Source organism: Pseudopodoces humilis, chromosome 14 (genome assembly GCF_049639895.1).
Source record: "Pseudopodoces humilis isolate 2021_Gansu_Grassland_sample_001 chromosome 14, ASM4963989v1, whole genome shotgun sequence".
Classification (NCBI taxonomy): Eukaryota; Metazoa; Chordata; class Aves; order Passeriformes; family Paridae; genus Pseudopodoces; species Pseudopodoces humilis.
In genome coordinates, this window is record NC_142213.1 from 10,705,225 (window position 1) to 10,724,063 (window position 18,839).

General features: G+C 37.4%; 1 protein-coding gene and 1 long non-coding RNA gene across 6 annotated transcripts in view; one reads left to right on the top strand and one right to left on the bottom strand.

Annotated features, from left to right (window-relative positions):
* The window catches only part of FTO (FTO alpha-ketoglutarate dependent dioxygenase), a 219,797-nt gene extending 203,002 nt beyond the window's left edge, over window positions 1-16,795 (bottom strand). For all 4 annotated transcript variants that reach the window (XR_015773746.1, XM_014255559.2, XM_088062156.1 and 1 more), the window contains exon 1: window positions 16,659-16,795. Coding sequence is in view for 3 of the 4 variants with exons in the window: in XM_014255559.2 (XP_014111034.2) it covers window positions 16,659-16,697 (39 nt within the window). In the remaining variant the exon portion in view is untranslated. The remainder of the gene's footprint in view (window positions 1-16,658) is intronic.
* Window positions 16,796-16,817: 22 nt separating this feature from the next.
* LOC106628348 (uncharacterized) overlaps window positions 16,818-18,839 on the top strand; it is a 48,165-nt gene continuing 46,143 nt past the window's right edge. For both annotated transcript variants that reach the window (XR_015773747.1, XR_001331695.2), the window contains exon 1: window positions 16,818-16,915. This is a non-coding gene — a long non-coding RNA (uncharacterized LOC106628348). The remainder of the gene's footprint in view (window positions 16,916-18,839) is intronic.

An 18,839-nucleotide genomic window follows, 5' to 3' on the forward strand; every position in this document is an offset into this window, starting at 1 on the left:
TGAATATATTATGCACAGGAATTAATCACACCACTGGCACTGTCAAGAAGTCACTGAGCTTTTATTACACGTGCAAACCTCTGCCATTTTGCACACACAGATGAAATTTGGAATTCTCAAAGAACTTCAAAACTAAATTAGAAACGAAAGGTTAGGCCCAGGACCACATAAGGAGAGAAGATTCCATATGCTAAGGAGATTTTCTAAGAATAATAAAACCAATCTAAGCAGTTTAGACTATTTCAGCAAGGTACCTCTCTAAAGGACCCATTGGCCAAGGTCCAGCAGGTACTTATGCATGAGCAGGTCACATATTCTTCACAACTATTTGTTTGGCTTTTTTTTCATTTTTATTACTAGTAGCTGTGCTAACATTCCATGCTTTGAAAAAAACCCTCCATTTTTTTCCTCACTATCAATTAATTACTCTCCCCCACTACTCCTCACAAAACAAGAATTAGGAGATGCCCAAGTGAAAAATAACTTGGCTTGAAAAAAATCTGATGTACTTACATTGCCAAACAGCCTCTCTAAAACAGCAAACCAACCACACATGTAAATTCACTTATATATACAGTACACAACAGTCACTCATTACATTTCAAATAAATGCTAGAATATTACACAGGAATCCACTAGATGTCTGGCTTTGTAACTCACTCTTTATTGATTTTCATTCAATTCTGTGCTAATTTTCTCCTTATCTAATCTTTCTCCCAAAATATCACATTGCCTTAATATTTTATCATCTTTCAGCATGTCTCTCCTCCTTCAGTTATTTTGTTCCTTCACTGGTCATTGCCCAGCTTCACTACTGACTCAACTCCATAATTTTCCTGTAGGAACTTTATTATATCCTTGGAATAAAAATATTTACAAGAAAACAACAGCAAATCCCCCACTAATTATGAAACAAACAAAAAAGATGAAAAATAAATGGGCTTGTTAATGCAAATTTCTAAACACTTTTTAATCACAAACACAGGTAAAATCATGGGTGGTTAAGTATGAGCCAATATAATATTGAATTCTGTAAACACTAAAATTGAAAGAGGGAAGTTCTGTAAAGCAGTAAGCTTTTACTTTATAACTAGCTACTAGCCTTATAAAAATTTCTAAACAATTAGGAAATACAATGTTAATTATTTATGCTTGAGAAGAATATAACGTCAGAATTTTCAGGATCTAAGAAGACACACTTCACTGACCTGATTTAAATAACTTAATATTGATTTTCTAAATTTCATCTTCTATTGACATTAAACTCAATACCAACAACATATTTCTACCTTTTTCATGCATACTTAGAGCTTTAGGCCAAAAATAACATTTTGAGCTAGACTTGCAAAGAGCCAAACCTAGACCAAAGTTATGGGGTTTACACTTTTTGAGAAAGGCTCCCATGCCTTTTAAAGAAACCTTTTCAGTGTCTCTCATGAATGTTCACTTATGATTTCACTCATTTTGGGTACATTTTGGGCATACATTTCAGTTTTTAAACAGTGTGAAAACCAGTATCTGTCTGGCAACAGGAAGTCAAACAGAACTCCCTTGGAGTCTCATACCTGTAACATCAAAACTTGTAAAATTTATTTCTGCAAACGGGAGACAAGATTATTATACAAGGAAATCACATATGAGACATCAAAATTTCATTGTCATTGTGCAAAACATGACGAAATGCTGAAGTCCAATATACTCAAATATTGATGAAGAATGCAACAGAAATCTTTCCTTCATCCTTAAGTCCAGTTTCTGATTAGTAGGAAGCGCACCTTCCTTTACAGAATTGCAAAGAAGTATTAATTAAAGCTTAAAGTACATTTAACTGTTTGAGATGTTCCAGCTCTACAATTTAAATCAACTCTCAAGTTATATATATTTCATCACAGCAACAGACAATGACTAACAACAACTTCTAAATTAACTGTTACAAATCATAAATGCTCTGGAATGCTACCGACTAAAGGTCTTGAATGTGACACCAATTATTTCTAGAATACAATAAATATTGTTACTTGTATCAACTAAGTCCATAATTAAATTCTCTAAGTACCACAGTCGATTGGTACATCAGAATTTCAAGACGTGACTCAAGACATGTCAGCCTTTTGTGTACCAAAAGGCCCTGGACAAGTGGAGAGAGCAGGGTTAAATGCAGAACTTGAACTGTGAGTGTCTGAAGTGGTCAGAAGGAACCTCTTGATACGTATCATACGTCCTGTGATACCAAAGGTTCACACAATAAACAATCTCTGCCTTTCTTCATAACCTTGTTTAGTATTGTAAACCAGTTTCTTCTTTCTACCCCTGAGTATATTTTATCAGTAGCTAGAAATGTCAAATATTTCTGCAGTAAACAGAACTATCCTGGCCTTTTTTATTTTCCTACACACCAGTACTAAAGAAGGTGACACTGTTATCAGCCCCAGGCAACTCTATCACCATCCACAGTAGACAGGTCATTTTCCTTTATCAAAGAGGACAGTAGGTCATCACATTTTAGTACATGTTGACACCCCTGCTAGTAAAAAGAGATAAGAATTCAGTGCCCTTAAGGTGCCTTAACCTCTATTTTACCTAATACTGATATTTCACAGCTCTTACCTTAAAGCCAGAAGACAGATTTGTTCCCTGAAAGAATGCACTACAAAGGTCTCAACCTTTGTGACAAGCTGATATTTGTATTGCAGAGGGTATAGGTGACAACAAAGCACTTCCCTTAAGGTATCTACCTCTTTTATTTTGGGGAATAGGATTTATTTTGTTCCTGTAACACCACAGAGCATCATGGATGTTTAACCTCTCAAATACATTTATGCAGCTTTTGAACACTTTTGGAAGTTGAAATAAAAAACACATGGACACCCACCTCCTGCCATCCTGAGAATCCTTTCAGAAGTTTCTTTGCTTGATTAAAACATTTTGCTTTCAGCCAGGATATTCTTAATTCAGAACACAAAACAATATAATGACACTTAATAGCTGTCATCTTTATTCACTGTGCTTTCACTTTCAAATTCTAATGTCTAAAGAAAGTTAGAAAACACATTCATAGTGCTTCTTTTATCTTTTAAGGCAATGGGAAAAGACACCAGCGCCTAATAGTTAACAAGAGCTTACTTTTTATTGCATTTTATGTTAATAAACAGGTTTCTCCATATCCTTTTTAAAATAGTGATAAGATAAAAAAGATCTGCAGGGCAAGAGCAAAAACACTGCAAACTCTTATTTATGACACAGACTGGACAGAATTCACAGGAGTACTTCCATTTGGAAAAAAAGATATGAACACACTTAAAATAAACTGCATAATGATACCTAGTTTCTTCTACATGAGTGCAAAACATTACTTCAAAAGAGGAAAAAAAACCAGCCTCTGGTAAGAGGAGGAACACATATATTTCATACTTCAAGTGAAAAAATAAATTTATGCTTGAAGAAGACTAAATTTGTGCTTTCTCCCTCAGTAACACAACTAAAAAGAGTATTATTACCTCCCAGTAGCAATTAAACCTTCATTTGTACAGTGAAAGAAAGAGCAACGTTTTTCTGAAATGAAAAATAACATTCCTATGTCGCCCTGAAAACTCAGCTTCTGAGCTTGCTAACATAGTTTTCTAAGGACTTTCCCAGGACAGTAAATGTAAACATAGATATGTGTACATTCTTTCTGTTACACGTCTTGTGATGGGCATTTCTCATGGCCAGTGCAGTGAGAAAGTGTTATCCTGACCATCCAATCCCTGGCCATGGTAAGAAGCCTATAAATCCTGGGAGGAAAAATAAACTCTGCTCCTTCTTGCACCACACCTCAACCTGTGTTCGCGTGATCTATTGATCTTCAGCGGTAACATTCCTTTATTTGAAAATGATCTGGTCAGTTTTTCTGTAATTTTGGTAGCATTTTTTTTAAACTGTGGAGGCTGAAAAGGAATTCTGAATTCAGAGACCATATAAACCAACAAAATGGCTCATTATTTAAATGCTCATTATTTATTTGTCTACTTAAATGTACTTAAATGATTGCATGTTTGCATATTTACACACTTCAAAAATTTAGTCCTTCTTCACAAAAGCACCTTTCATATATATACATTGCTCCAGAGAGGGGAAACTTAAACCAAAACTTACTGCAACTTCATGGGCAGGATAAAGAGTTTACAAGATAAAAGTTTTAACATCTTAATAACAGACCACTTCATTCACCAAAGAATTCTGCACATATATGACACCCATGTACACATATGCACCCAAACAAACACCTGCATGCATGCACACACTTTATACTCTATTTCAGAGCAGCCACATGTCAACACACTGGCAAAGACTAAAAGAGTTGGGCTATTAAACAGCAACAGCATTTATCATTCAGAGCAAGAGGACCAAAAATGTCTCCATGACACAATCTACTATTTTAGATCATTTCTTCTGAACTGATGTCTCTTGCAAATGATACTGTGAGCAGAAAAAATAAAACCTGGGTCAGAAAATACATTGAGGGCAAAATGATTAAGAAAATAATACGTTTTTGTTTCTAAGCAATCTAACCAATAACCACTACTATGATTCTACTGTTTTTACTTTATTAGCATGAAGATGTTTTGAAACTTGAAGGGGAAAAAAAAGTAATTTTATAGCCAGTTTGCAAGATAATGCTACTTTTCTGGTTTGGAAAGAAGTCATTACGAACAAGCTCTAGTGAATCTCTGGTTTTCCTGAGCTTATATTTTGTGATGTCATTTTAATATACCATTTCAATTACAAAGGAACTGATAGATTTTGAGAGAAAACAGACAAGTTTTAAATCAAATAAAATAAACTTCAGTTACAGGTAAATGTTGCCCAAGTCAATAGCAAATATTCCACTAAAGTGGGATATGGCATTTCCAAGCAGGAAGCAATTCAAAGAAATTTGCTAATATATGATAGATTGCATAAGTGATTTACCTATACACCAAGGTTATATTCACAATTAACCCAAGGGTACAATTCCCATTCATTAAATTAAGCACAAGGTTCATCCCAAATCTCTTTGGAATTCACACAGGTACCTGCCTGTTAAATATTTTCAATGTCAAGCATTTATTACTTAGTGAATATCAGCGTGGCTCCTCATGTTGCATTTTGATGCTCTTTTATGCACTATATTCCATACTCGAGAGAAAAAAATGACCATTTTATATTGCCTTTGGTTTTTTGTATGATGAATTCTATTTTCTCATCAACTCTTTTAGATGGAAAAAAAAAGTACCTGAAATAAACATTTCAGTCATTTTAAGTTTGCACGACTGCTTTACAAATCACACAGCCTGACCTCCTTCTATGATATTACATTACAGCAAGATCCAAAATAACATTCCAGTTTGACAGCTAACCTCAGGCACCACTGGTCTGGTATCTCACTGCTTATACTGCTGGCTGAAAAGCTGATAGGATACGCAAGACAAGCTGAGAGTTTAACTGGCAGAGCTGTTCAAATCTAAATTGTGCTATTTGAAACTTAGACCACAGGAGACAACAGTTCACTTTTTACCATGGCAGCAGAATCAACCTCTTGGCCCTGTGAAACTCATATGAATACATTTAGCACACACAAAAAATATCTCCCTATATTATGATCAAAGACGTATTCAACACACATTTTTTATGCACATTTGATCGTCCTGTTGACAGTCTTGGAAGTTAAGTAATATGGACTGCTGCACATAGGTTTCAAACCTTGATGGAGCCCAATGGCAGGCTACTTTTGACAGTCAAATAATGACAAGCACGTTGCAGGCCAATGCCCGTCATTCACGAACATCTTGGCCTGCTCCAACCGTTGCGCGGCAACAAAGTGGGCGGTCAAAGGTTAAGTTCGAAGAAGACAGCGATGAAGGGCAACTGTCATGCACCACTGAGTACTGTGAGGCAGCAAGGAGTGGTTGTCTTCTCAAGAACATGCAAAATGTTCTCATTCTGTCCAGGCAGACACATATTTGAAGGTCCTAAATGAGACCACTGCCAATTCACGAAGAGCCAAACTGACAGCGTGCCATTCAAACTGTCTCAAATACGGCTTTTTTATTTTTTTTTTTTATTTCAAATCACAAATGCATGCAAAGTATAAGATTAAACAGAACTCCCAGCAGCTCTTTTAAGCAAGCCACACTTGGCAAGGTAGGAAGAGTGAGGGGAAAGACATCTAAACTTTTCCCCCTCTTGTTCTTTAAATATTTTGAAGTTCAATTATTTCATAAGAAATTCTTCCATTTTCTTGTATGCCTGCATTTATTTCCAAAATTACATCTGTTGTAATCCTTATTCTAAACACTGGTGTTTCTTCTAGTATTAAAAAACAGAGTCTAACACCTTACAATTAGGTCTAATACCTGGAATTTTAATTTTGCATTTGTATATTAATATCACCACAGAAGCATACATTAAAGCATACAAAATAAATACTTTGCATCAGTCTCTAAATATTCTAAGCATTTCTGTTATAAATGGCCCAATAATGGTATATTCTATTTGTTTAAAAGCATTGTTTTGTGTGGAGTTATGGCTTGAACAGCATGATTAACAATGAAATTGCATTATTTTGCATAAAACATATACATCTTACTTTTAAACCATTGCCAGTAAAGACGTATATTTTTTACTTACACATTTAAATTATGTGATCATGGTCACGTTTACCTCTATTAACATATAAAAGACTTCAGGAAAAATAGAAATACTTTTTTGTATTAGATAAACAGTGATGTGTCTCATCTTTCATATGAATGAACGCTTGACACTAAATTTAATCAGGCTGACAAAGGATCATTTGGGTTAGCTCTCTGTGCCCCTTTCATGAGCAGTCCATCTCTCCTGCACTTACAGGGCCAAACGTTGCCCTCTCACACAAGAGATCAACATGCAAAGTGCTTGTTTCTTTCACTGGGTCACTGGCATCCTCCTGTCTCTGACATTACTGCTTTGACCACTTTCCGTCGTGACACCAAGCCTTTAAAGACCCTAATCACAAACCGTGTTCTGCAAACTGAAGAGAAAATGAATTGTCATTATTTATGAGGAATATGTTTGGATCATAAAGCATAAACCCATGTGTCTGTCACGTACACAGACACACACAGAGCACAAACTCCTTTTTGTAGGCATTACATTCGTATGTTCTATTGCACAAGTCATAGTATCAACACTTACCAAATCACAGAAAATACAGATAATGACCAATCTACTGTCCTGATCACACTGAATTACTTTCAGGTAGCCAGAACCATGAAGTTAAAATTCCACTTTTTGGACTGAATAAGAAATTTCAAAGCTTTTCTACATAGGCAAGATGGTCCTATCTAAAGCAGAAATTGTAAATCTGGGGAAAGATCATCAGTGTGACACCATCACCTTGTCAACTAGATCATGACACTAAGTGCCAAAGACAGCCTTTTCTTAAACACCTCCAGGGACAGCAACTCCACCACCTCCAATGCCCAATCACTTTTTCTGTGAAGAAATACTTCACTAATGTAAGGCATGTTTAAAACAGTTAGGGAAGGCTGAGCAGTATCTACAGTTCATTAGTAAAGTTTAAGCTATAACACCACTAAGAACTTTGCTATATACTCTCATCAAGTACAACTTGCTACAGTCAAGTGATTATGACAAGTTTTCTGAAGTACCAGTTCCTATGGCCAGAAAATTTCCTACAAGTCACAATTCTTTTCAACAATACTGGAGAAAAGCTTATGGAATCTAACTTGAAAATATGAATATCAAGAATGCAAAGAAACTCAGAAGAAGAGAGTATTTTAAAAAAAATTCCCCATGGCACATTCAAGCAAAATAGACACCCAGGAATATGAGCTTCTACTAACACAAGTAAAAGATTTTTGAAGTTTTTTTTTAAATTAAATACAAGACTGTGAAATAAAAACATTGGCTGTACTCATAATCTGCTTTCATTTCATTTGTCTATTTATAAATGCTTTCCATAAATACTTCCTATTGAACCAAGATTGATAGTGTCCATATGAACATATCACGGACTATTTTCCTGGACAACAGCAACAGAGGCTCAAGAAATGACAGCCAGCACCGACCAGATGCTTCCCAAGTTTGACGATAGAGAAGCTTAATGGCTTCTGGTTTAAAGAATGGGGGAAGTCCACACAAACCAACAGTTGTTCCAGTAGTTTTCTTCAACTACCATCTTCTGTATGAAGTCTAAAAAGAAACAAACCACCAATATGGTATACATTTTACATTTCACATGCCAGAGGCGAAAAAGCAGAGCAATGAACATCCATAAAAGATAACTGACTACTGAACTAATCATCACAGTAAAACATGCAAACCAAAAGAGTTTCCCTTCCCCATTACCACAGATGCAAAGAACCACAAAACTGATTCAACCCATGGTATTCTAAATAACTGACATAGGAATGGCTGGAAAGCAGGGAATAGAACTTCCTCTTGATCTTACCTTCTGTCAAGTCAGTTACATTATACTCAACAAATACACTATCTGAAAAAACAAATGTAGTAAAAAGTTTGTTTCTGGCTCCTACCTGGGTAGACAGAATTGTATTTTTTACAAGTTCATAACAGCTGCAGTACATTAGAAAAAGGTCTTTTACATTTTAGAAAACATCCAAGCTTACAGAAACAGTTCCACACTGATCAGAGCTTTGATATAATTTCTCGTGGTTTTATAGTATATACTGAAGTATGGCACTTACATGGTCTCAGAATACACAGTGGAATATTTGACTTGAAATTAATCTAATTGAAACACCTTTCCACAATTTTTTTTTGCATAAATGTATTGCAAAAGTGATATGTTTGACAAACTCTCATTTTCTTTAAAACATTTCTTTAAGAATTTCTGTTTAGACTCTGACTCTAAATAAGCTTTCCAACTCAGAAAATGGTCATTTTCCTGATGTTTATTTGTATTGTTCACAATGAAAGCCCAAAAAAAATTTCTCCTACCTAGCATCATTAGATTAAATAGTTTGTTCTGGTTTTATACAGTGATAACATACATACACACACATCATAGCTCAGTTCAGTATTTTACTAACTGCAGTTTTTTGTCATCACATGATTTAGATATCAGATAATTAAGTATTTCCTTTAAGCATAAGAGCATCATTACTTGCTGCACTGACATAATTTAAACTAGAAGTAAACACAGAATAGAATCTGAAGATTTTTCCAGATCTTGAGAGCACATTCAAAATCAGTAGAGACTGGGCTTTCTAAAGCTTTACCTGTTTCCAAAACTCCTACCTATTTCCATCAGAGTAAAAAAACCCTGAACTATTAAATGTGCATTTGAACATGTATTTTACCAGTTAAAATCATATCTAAGTGTATGGGTTTACATGGCAGTAATAGCAATGCTTTCCAATCCAAAAGCTGCTTAAACTTACTGCTCACTTTTTGGAGATGAAAACCTTTATTTGATCTTTACCTCCTTTTTTTTTCCTCCCCTAAGCATATACAGGGCATGTACAATCATGATTTATCACTGGCAAGATCCAGTGCATGAAATTTCTGCACTCAGAGGACAGAACATCCATGAGATGTGGGAGATTTTAAGTAAAATCCTAAGCCAGTGAAGAATTGCACCTCTTAATATTATGAGGTGTTTGATTTCAATACAGTTTTAAACCTTAGAACTGAATCAACGTATTTTAATCAGATACCTTTTCCAGTATTCACTGCATGAAGGACCAGTTGCCTGAGGGTTATGAAATAATACCAAAAACTTTATAATCATTCATTGATTTAGTTTTGAGCATAGTATATCATTTGAATCCAATGGGAACATAAAGAGCTATTTGTGAGGTCAACCACAGTACAGACAGAGGCTGACATGATATCGATGGCAAGGTGGAAAGAAATTGCCAAATACAGCAGATCAATACCTCGTTTCACTGTTACACCCTTCTGGAGACATAAAATATATATCTTTACAGCTACGAAAATAATAATAATGAAAGTGGGAGATAAATGCTTCCCTCAAGGTAAACTATTTGATTAGCTGAGGGCAAAGGTGACAAGAGCAGTTACACTAACTTTACAGTCTTAAATAAAAATGGTGGGAAGAGCAGCAGATAAAAGGGCAAAATGAAGCTGAACAATTTCTAGGAGATAAAGTTGTAATTCTTTCAGAAATTGGGGTAGCATGTATACAAAGGCAAAAAACTGCTAAGCTAAATAAGGTAGAGCAGAGTTTCCTCCCATAATCAGACTTCAGTAAATAATCATGTTTCAAGGGTTTTGAAATTACAGTACTGTAATTTTCTATCCAGAAGGCTTCAAATATATATTTCATCTGTGTCATACATTAAATGCCAATAAATGCTCATAACCATGTTTTGCACTTCACTAGTGAACCTAACAGAATACAGTAAAACACTACAGTGCTTTTCAGCCTCGGCTCGAGGAAAGAGAATCATCTGATATTCTGGATGCTCTTGGTCATTACAGGTAATTAAATAATTGTAGAAATGGATGAATGATTAGAAACATGACAGTCCAATCCTGCTTAGGCTGAAGGCTGCATAAGTTTGATCATCAACTGCAAGGAAATAGAAACAAGCTTTAACCAGAAGACTAAAGGTTATGGGTCACTACCTAGCTTTCTGAAACTGAATAATCTACTAACAAGTTTCTAAAGATTTATCTTCAGAAAGATAATAATTCAAATCCCAAAATTCAATACACATGAAGTTTTATTTTTCTACAGAAAACTGGAAGGATTTAGAAAACTTACTTTCCCTCATTTCGAAGGGCAAATTTAATTTTCCTGAATGCTACAAGCTATAGAAATATTTGAAAAACAATGCAAAGAATTATCACCACCTTTTATGAAATTCATGTCTAACACTGGATTTGTAAATGACAGTTTTCTTTGTCTCAGTGTTGCTGTTTGAGAATATACTCATGTTTAATAACAGTCTAGAAGCAATTGACTAAGACAACAGGAAACTTTAAAGTTCACCCTACATTTGGTAGCACAGCTTTCAGCTGAATAAGTGAACTCCTCCAAACCACATTATTACACAAAATGCTTTGCTCTACAAATTTCTGGTCTACAGCTTGAAAACTACAGTAAAGAGGCTGCTCACCGAGGAAAGTGGAATTTAGCGAGAATCATATACTGTGTTCATATTCCTCCTTAGAACAGAGGGGAAAATTTGAGGCAGACAAGGAATCAAAATCCCTCTAAAGGTATTGATACTCCAATACTTTTTAGGAACTGTGAAGTCTCTCCAAATCTAGAATTGGTTAAAGTGTAATGAAGAAATAAAGCAGAGTATTTAGATAGATAAAAATACTGTTTTACTAAAGCAAAAATCTAACTTGGCCAATGACAAAAATTTTCTAAAATGCATGGCTTACCAGTCTTTAAAATAAACAACCAGTGGGGCAGCTTGTCCCACTTCTAGGATGCTCCTTGCCCACCATGAGCTGGCCGAACACCCATGGCTGTCACCTGGCAGGAGCCCAGAGCAGTGACTCCAATGAAAGGTCAGGCTTCACGGAACCATCTCCCACACTCAGGTCCTACAGGGTATTGTGCACCCAGAACAGCCACTGCACTGAGGCTGTACAAGTTAGAGATGTGAGCCCCCATTTTAAACATGCAAGACTATGAAAATATAGACAAAACAGAATGGAAAAACAAAACAAACAAAAAAAGAAGAAAAGAAGGCTTCCCATATTCAGAACTAGGACATGTACAGCTTGACATGCAGCTGTCTCATGTAGTGAACCACCAGGACAGAAGTAAACTGAAGACCTTTAGATCCCTGGCACTGAACTTCCCTTACACTACACCCATACACAAGAGCCTCCCAGGCTACCAGCCACAAAACCCAAATTCGTGTTTTGAGCAGCCATTTTCCTCACATCCTTAGCTCCAAGATCTTTGTAGATTCCAATATGTGAATCATAGATCTGTCCTAATTTACAGCAAAAAACAAGTGACTGAATGTAAAACAATGTTTAATAAATCTACAGAGCCTAAAGTACCAATATAATTCCAAACAGAAAGATAGACATGCACTTCTTAATTAAGTGGGTGATGGTCTAGTTAAAACAAAAAGACAACCCTGGGCCATAGCTAAGATTAAGCACGTGCTCTTGCAAAGGAAGCTTTGACTATTATCGATGTAAAGGCTTTAAATCACAAAAAATAAACCATCTAATAGTCTGTATTCAATAGTAAGTAGAAAGTCAGGACACAGACTGATTTGGATTAACACATTTTCAGTTATAACAAGTAATTTTACAGAGGATTAGTATCTTGATGGTCTGATCAATACTAGGCACTGCTGCTATTACAGATGAAGAGAAAATTACCCCTCCAGTAATAAAGTGTGTGTCTCGGTTCTCCTTCATTTGCCAAGTCCATTACTGTAATGGTTCCAGCATTAGCAGCTGAGGCAATTTAAACAGCAGGAATGTGATGAATTTAAAAGCAAGAAACATTTGCCACTCATTCTTTCTTGTATTTTATTCTGCATATGCAAGGCTTCTACCTGATCATTTCCAATATACAAACCATGTGTTATGTGACTATCAACACTATTTCTTAATTATTGTCTCATTAATAATGGGAAGGTCCAATAATGTGATTACCTCAAAAATTGCTACTGGCATATTGCTTGCTGATTCTGCTAAAACTTGCACACCATTTACCTAAGCAGAAGTATGACATGACAAGAAGCTTATTTAACTGCATCTAAGTTGTTTCTTTAATTTTCCTAAATACAACTTCTAAAAGAATCTAATCTGTCAAATAGAAAATTTTGTTTCGTTTGGGTCTTCTTAATAATGTTTTTTATCTTAAGAGACAGAACAATAATCGGAAACAATAAATCATTGTAATATTAGAACAAACCATGGTAACAATGTTAAAGTTTTTAAACTTCATTGTATGGTACAGGCACCATCTTTCAGCATTAATTCTGAAACCAAACTCTTAGTCATGCTTTGAAGTGCTTTGAGAATACTTTCCTAATTTTCCTTGAGCATTAGTATGCTGAAGCAACCTGTTTTACCTTGTATAGATATATTATTTTGCAGGCAGCAAAAATGAGGATGATACAGGAAATAAGCCCTTCAGTGGCATCTCAGCCAAACACACAGTATATTCCCATTTTCTCCTTGTAAATAAAATACATACAAAGCTTTGTGTTATTTAAAGCTTTGTATTTCCTTGCCACTTTGTCCAACATGTCTCACAAATGTGATACTGCATATGAATATCTTTGTAAAAGCCCTTGTGAATATTCAGATATGTGAACACTGATGCATTTATTATTTGTACAGCAATAACTTTATTGGATTGGGGTCCCAGCTGTGCTGGGAGCTGTACAAACATAACAGTAGTGTCTGTGGAATACATTCTCTGCAGTCAGTATTCACAGTAATGTGAATTAGCATAACAGCTACAAAAGGTAATTGTGAACTGGGTTTAGACCAATCAAGGTAATACCTTTACTTTGAAAGAAAATAATACTCCAGACTAGCTGAGTATCTTCTCTTTCACCTGGCAATGGCACAGGGTGTTAACATGCAAACAGTGATAAAGCAAGCATATACAGGAAATAACTAGAACTTGGCCTCTGTCATACTGAAACCTTAAAAAATACACTTTGAATAAATAAGTCTCAAGAACATTAAGTCTTACATTAAATATTAAATTTTTAAACTTATCAATCAAGATAATAAACATTCTGAAAGCAAAAAACTTTCTTCCCAAGTCCAAAAGGGGGAAATAGCCTACTTAGATTACCAAATAGGAGGTTTGATTTTACTTTGTATGGTACATTTCTACACCCAGTGAAAAAGATGTGACCAACTCTGACCAACAGTGTAAAGAAAAAAGAATCAAAGTAACTATAAAATGTATTAATTAAAATGGAATTCTAAGCTAAAAGAAATAATCATGAACAACCCTGCAGTTGACTGTTTCTATGCCTTTTCAGCTAGTGAGCAACATCAACTCTAACAGCTCTGATTTTATACAGAGAATATTTGCTATGGGGAAGACCAGGGTAGCTGATAGCTTGCAACAGCTCCAAAGGTATCTTCAGGAACCTCAGAATAGTTGTGTTTTGCAGCCCACTTAAGACTCAGAAAAATATTCAACAGAACATTAGCATGCCCAGTATGGTGTTTAGAACAGATGAGTAGTTAACTTCTGGCTATGGTTTTCCTACTTTTTTTTCAGACCCTCTTCCCAAGGATGAATTTGCATCCTCCTCCTCTTGACTTGGAACACCAAATAATAGCACAAACAATTTAATTTCTGCTACATATTTAGTGATCTGCAAAGTTGAAATTGTTGTATGACAGCACTGCACTCTAAAGAACTTCTACCACACGTACTTGGAATAGAAATGTTCTTCTACAACAGCATAAATCAAAATTTGCTATATACAAGAAGATTTGAGCCAGAGAAAAGTTTATCACATATAAGAAACATACTACATAATTACAAAGTAAAAACCAATCAGTGGGATTCTGACAGACAGCATTTAACTGTACACTATTACAGCAAAACAAGACCTTTTATACAGGATTTAATTCTGGAAAACAAGAGACATTGCCAGGAGACACATAATCCAAACCAGCTTCTCTACTCAACCACTTCCCTCTCAGTAGTAGGCCTCATAAATCTTACTCTCTAGAAGAGGCTGGGTTAGCCTCACTAATATTTGGTTTGCTAAAAAATATTTTAATCAGTACCTAAATGGAAGTCTTGGCAGAATTAATATAATATAGACACTGTTCTTTGTCTTCAGCATTTCTCAGGTGATCAACATAAACTAGGAATAGCTAAACCCATGAATTGAAGGGTGACTTGGCACACTGCCATGAGCCAAGAGATTACATCTCCAATTAATTTGCAGAAAATAATCAGTATGATGATGCTTCCACAGGGGGGGAAAAAAAAGTGTATGTTCTTTCTAGCGTATCACCCTTTTTCCCATTGCTGCTTTCTCCTCTGGCAGCCTTTATTCTAAGACATTCTACAGGCTCATTTTGCTTCACTTTCAGTATAGTCAGCGTCGCAAGTACTACCCAATTTGCCACAATCCCCCAAAGGCATTCTGTAAGTACTGACACCTTTAAATTCTCTTTAAGAATCTTTTATCTTTCATCCTTTTTTGTCTGTGCACCCACAACGAGTTGTGTCTACAGCAGTATTCTTGCACTTTACCTCAAGTTTTTCTCATACATCGTCCTTGACACCTCTTGAAGTGCCTTTCCTCCTACAGCCTTTGCCAATGTAGTTCACAGCATCATCCTTTTACCCTTCACAGGAATTCTTGAGTGATTATCTTATGAAGGGCCATTATTCTCATATGCACATGATTCCCAAATACATTCAAGACCCATTGAAAAGACAAAGGCCCTTGGATAGACAGCACAAATGTACAGGCTAAAAAAAGTACAGGTTGAGGTTTTATCTCCAAGGTATTGGATAGGATATCTGCATATGTTTTGACATATATGGAAAGAGCAGAACACAAATGTAAGGACTGAAATTGCTGTCCTTCAGCAACTTGAGACAGCAGAAAGACAAATTACAAAATGACCAGGTCGTCTTTAAGTCGCTATGAAACTTACTAGGGCAAAGAGGCTCTAAAGCTCTCTAGTAAAATACTTACATCAGACCATTTCCCCGCCTCTGCAGGGAGAGTACATTTAACACTGAATAGTAAATTAATAGCAATACCAAAACCAGCACGTTCCCTGTTCAGGTGTATGAGATTACCATTTTCAAAGGAATTTTCTAAATTTATGATTGAATTAGCCTTCCTTTCATTAACACACTAATATCACCACTATGCTTTCAAACAAGTCACTTACTGGTTCTGTTTTGTAAAAAAAATCAGTATTAGTACAACAATGATCAAGAGCTGAAGTAAAATATTGTGGAACGGAGTAAAAGAAGCGCCTGAAACAGCAAACATTCAGCACTCCTGTTTGCTTCCAGAGACAGTGAAGTAACATCTTCAGTGTAAGCATTGCATCTAAACATGTGGACAAGAAAAGAAACATTATAATGTTCGGGAGGTATAAGAGACTTAAAAATATTTATTTAGGTCAGGCTTAGTGTATAATACTTTTAAATTTAATAATTAGGCGCAGTTACACAGTGCATCATCTCACTGTGAATATTTCGACAAAAACATACACACACTCCTTGCGTCATTTTTCATATACCAGAGAACTCTCTTTTAAATTGAAGCATCTTGCTCAGATGGCGCACGCCTTTACCACTAGCTCCTGCTAACGCTGCACGAGGTGCCCCTCGTTCAGGGGAGAGGGGATCCGACATTCCCCGGCTAAGCAGAGCCCCCCGCGCGGCCAGCCCCGGCGGAGCCCTGAGGCAGCGGGGCGGCGCTGGGCACACGCGGCCGTGCGGAGCTCACCCCGGCTCTGTGCCCGCGGCTCGGGGCCGGGGTCCTTCCTTCTCACAATGAACTTCACGGCAGCCTCGGAGTCCCCTCACTCGGGGCTCCAGCACTGGAGCTACCGGAGCCCCGGCGGGCTCTGCCCCGCACAGCCCCACGAGAGAGAGAGCTGGCCAGGGGCACACTCCTCGGGACTGCGGGGAGCAGGAAGCAAACGGAAGGTACCTTCAGTTCTTTCTCCCGCTCCCCTGCTCTCCTCTTCATGGTGCCGCCTTAGCCGTCCGCCTGGAGCGGAGCAGCACCACGGGAACCCCGCGCAGCTCCCGCCGGCAGCGGTAGGAGCGCGGCTCCGCGGGCCGTGCGCGGCTCCGCCCCGAACTCCAAGTCCCGGCAGGCCCATGGCGGCCCGGAAGGGGAAGGGCCCGGTCAACAGCGGCAGCAGCTAACGGAGCGCTGAGCGGAGCCCGGGGCCGGCGGGGGCCGTGAGTACGGGGGGAACTTCTCCTCCTCTGGGCACGGCGCGGGAACTGCCCGGGGCTGTGGCACCGTGTCCTAGAGCGGGCGGTTCTCGGCCGGAGAGGCGAGGAGCGGGGCTGGAGGGTCCCGCGCTGCGGGCGGCGGTTCCAGACCCGAGAGACTCCTCGCTCGGTGCCTGTGGGAAAAGGCTGGGAGCCGCAGCGTTTGGTTAAAAGTAGCCGTGTAGGCCTCTGGTTTGTACCTGGAAAAACTGCTGGGCTGAAGCGGGAGCTCAGCTCCTGTGCCCGAGGGCGGGACAGCCCGGGCAGTGTAGGCGTTCCTTCATGAGGCAAACGCTGCTTTCCCTGCGACCCTGCCTCTTCCAGTCCTGTCAGTCACCGCCGGGACTGGCGCGGCTGAATCAAAACTGGGAAGCTTTGTAAAACGTGTTGAAGGCAAGACACGGTTGTTCTGTGTTGAAGTAGGACTTATAGGTCTGAGAGATGCTTCTCCCCTCAGGCAACAGCAGAATATTGTGATCCCGTTTCCTAATATCTTCCATATCTTCTGGGTTTTTTTTCCTGTCCACCTCCCAAAACACACAGGGCTGCAACACATGATATTTGAAAGATGATATGTGTGTATTTCTACCAGGTAATAAATGAGATTATTTTAGGTTACAAGACCAATAAAGTGCAAACATATATATTTTAAGGACTCAATAGAGGGAGAACGTAGGCTGGAAATGCATTGTGATAAGCTAAGATAGGTGGGTGGTCTCTCCCACTTCCTTTTTAAAATTCCCTCTAGAAGTGAACTGGAGTAGGATTTTGTAATAAAAGGATCAGTTTCTTTAATTTTAGTAGTTATATCGAAAATTCTTGCTTATACCTAACTTGAATTTCTTATACATTAATCCCAGAGATGGGGTGAATATTCCTCTCTTTATACATTAGGTTCTTTTCTCTAGTTTTGAGGAACAATCTGTGCTGAAGTGATTGTAGGGTATCCTTTCTTGGAAATAAAGTCTGGTTTAAGATTTTGAGATTAAGGATGGTATGTGGATCTGTCCAGATGCAAATGCAAATTTATATCTCTCTCACTTTGTTATGCTTTCTTTTAGGAAATGCTGCACTTTTTTAAGTACTATAACTTTTGTAGCAGTGTTGCTGTACAGTTTTGTCAGATGTAATCACTTTGGAAATGCTTTCAAAAGTAATATGGAATGTCGTGGACAAATCTCATATGCTTTTAGAAATAACGCTGGAACTAGACTGCAAGGAAAAGTAATTTTGTTTAAGTGTTTGTGATTGACACAGAGATAATATTCAGAGAGGAACTGTAACATATGTAACACGTGCTTTGATGTTTGAAGTGTCCTCTCTCAAAGCAGCAGCATAACTGGTGGCTATTAGTGATTATTAAAGACATGGATATGTTACTAATCAGGCAACTAAGTTGCCAGGCCAAATTCTAAATCTGTAATTATGTTTGGCCTCCTTAAAACCAGGAGGCATGTTTGTACTATTTCTGTCTAAAATCACTGTATCTGATAAAACCAATTAATATGGTTGTTTTTCTTAATTTTCTTTTTCTGTGGCCCAGGACAGAAAAAAGCTGAATGCTTAATTTTTGACACTTTATTATGGAAATGAAACAATTCTTCCATTTTCTTTTGAAAATTTCACCTTCTAAGTTTTCAGGACAGTTTTAGATTTGAAGTTGCTTTATTTTGTCACTTCAAGTCATGTCATGTTGCCAGTAAAAACTGGCTTTGTGTGCATGTCTACTATATTAGTTTGCTTACAGCTCAAGTATTTCTGTGGTTTTGCTGCAGCCAATAATGGATTACTACTGACAAGAGTTGTTTGTTTGAGTGACAAGCATGTGTTGTTTTGTCTCTGTTTTTAAATGAGTAGATTTTTCTCATATTGAAGATAACAGGTAGCT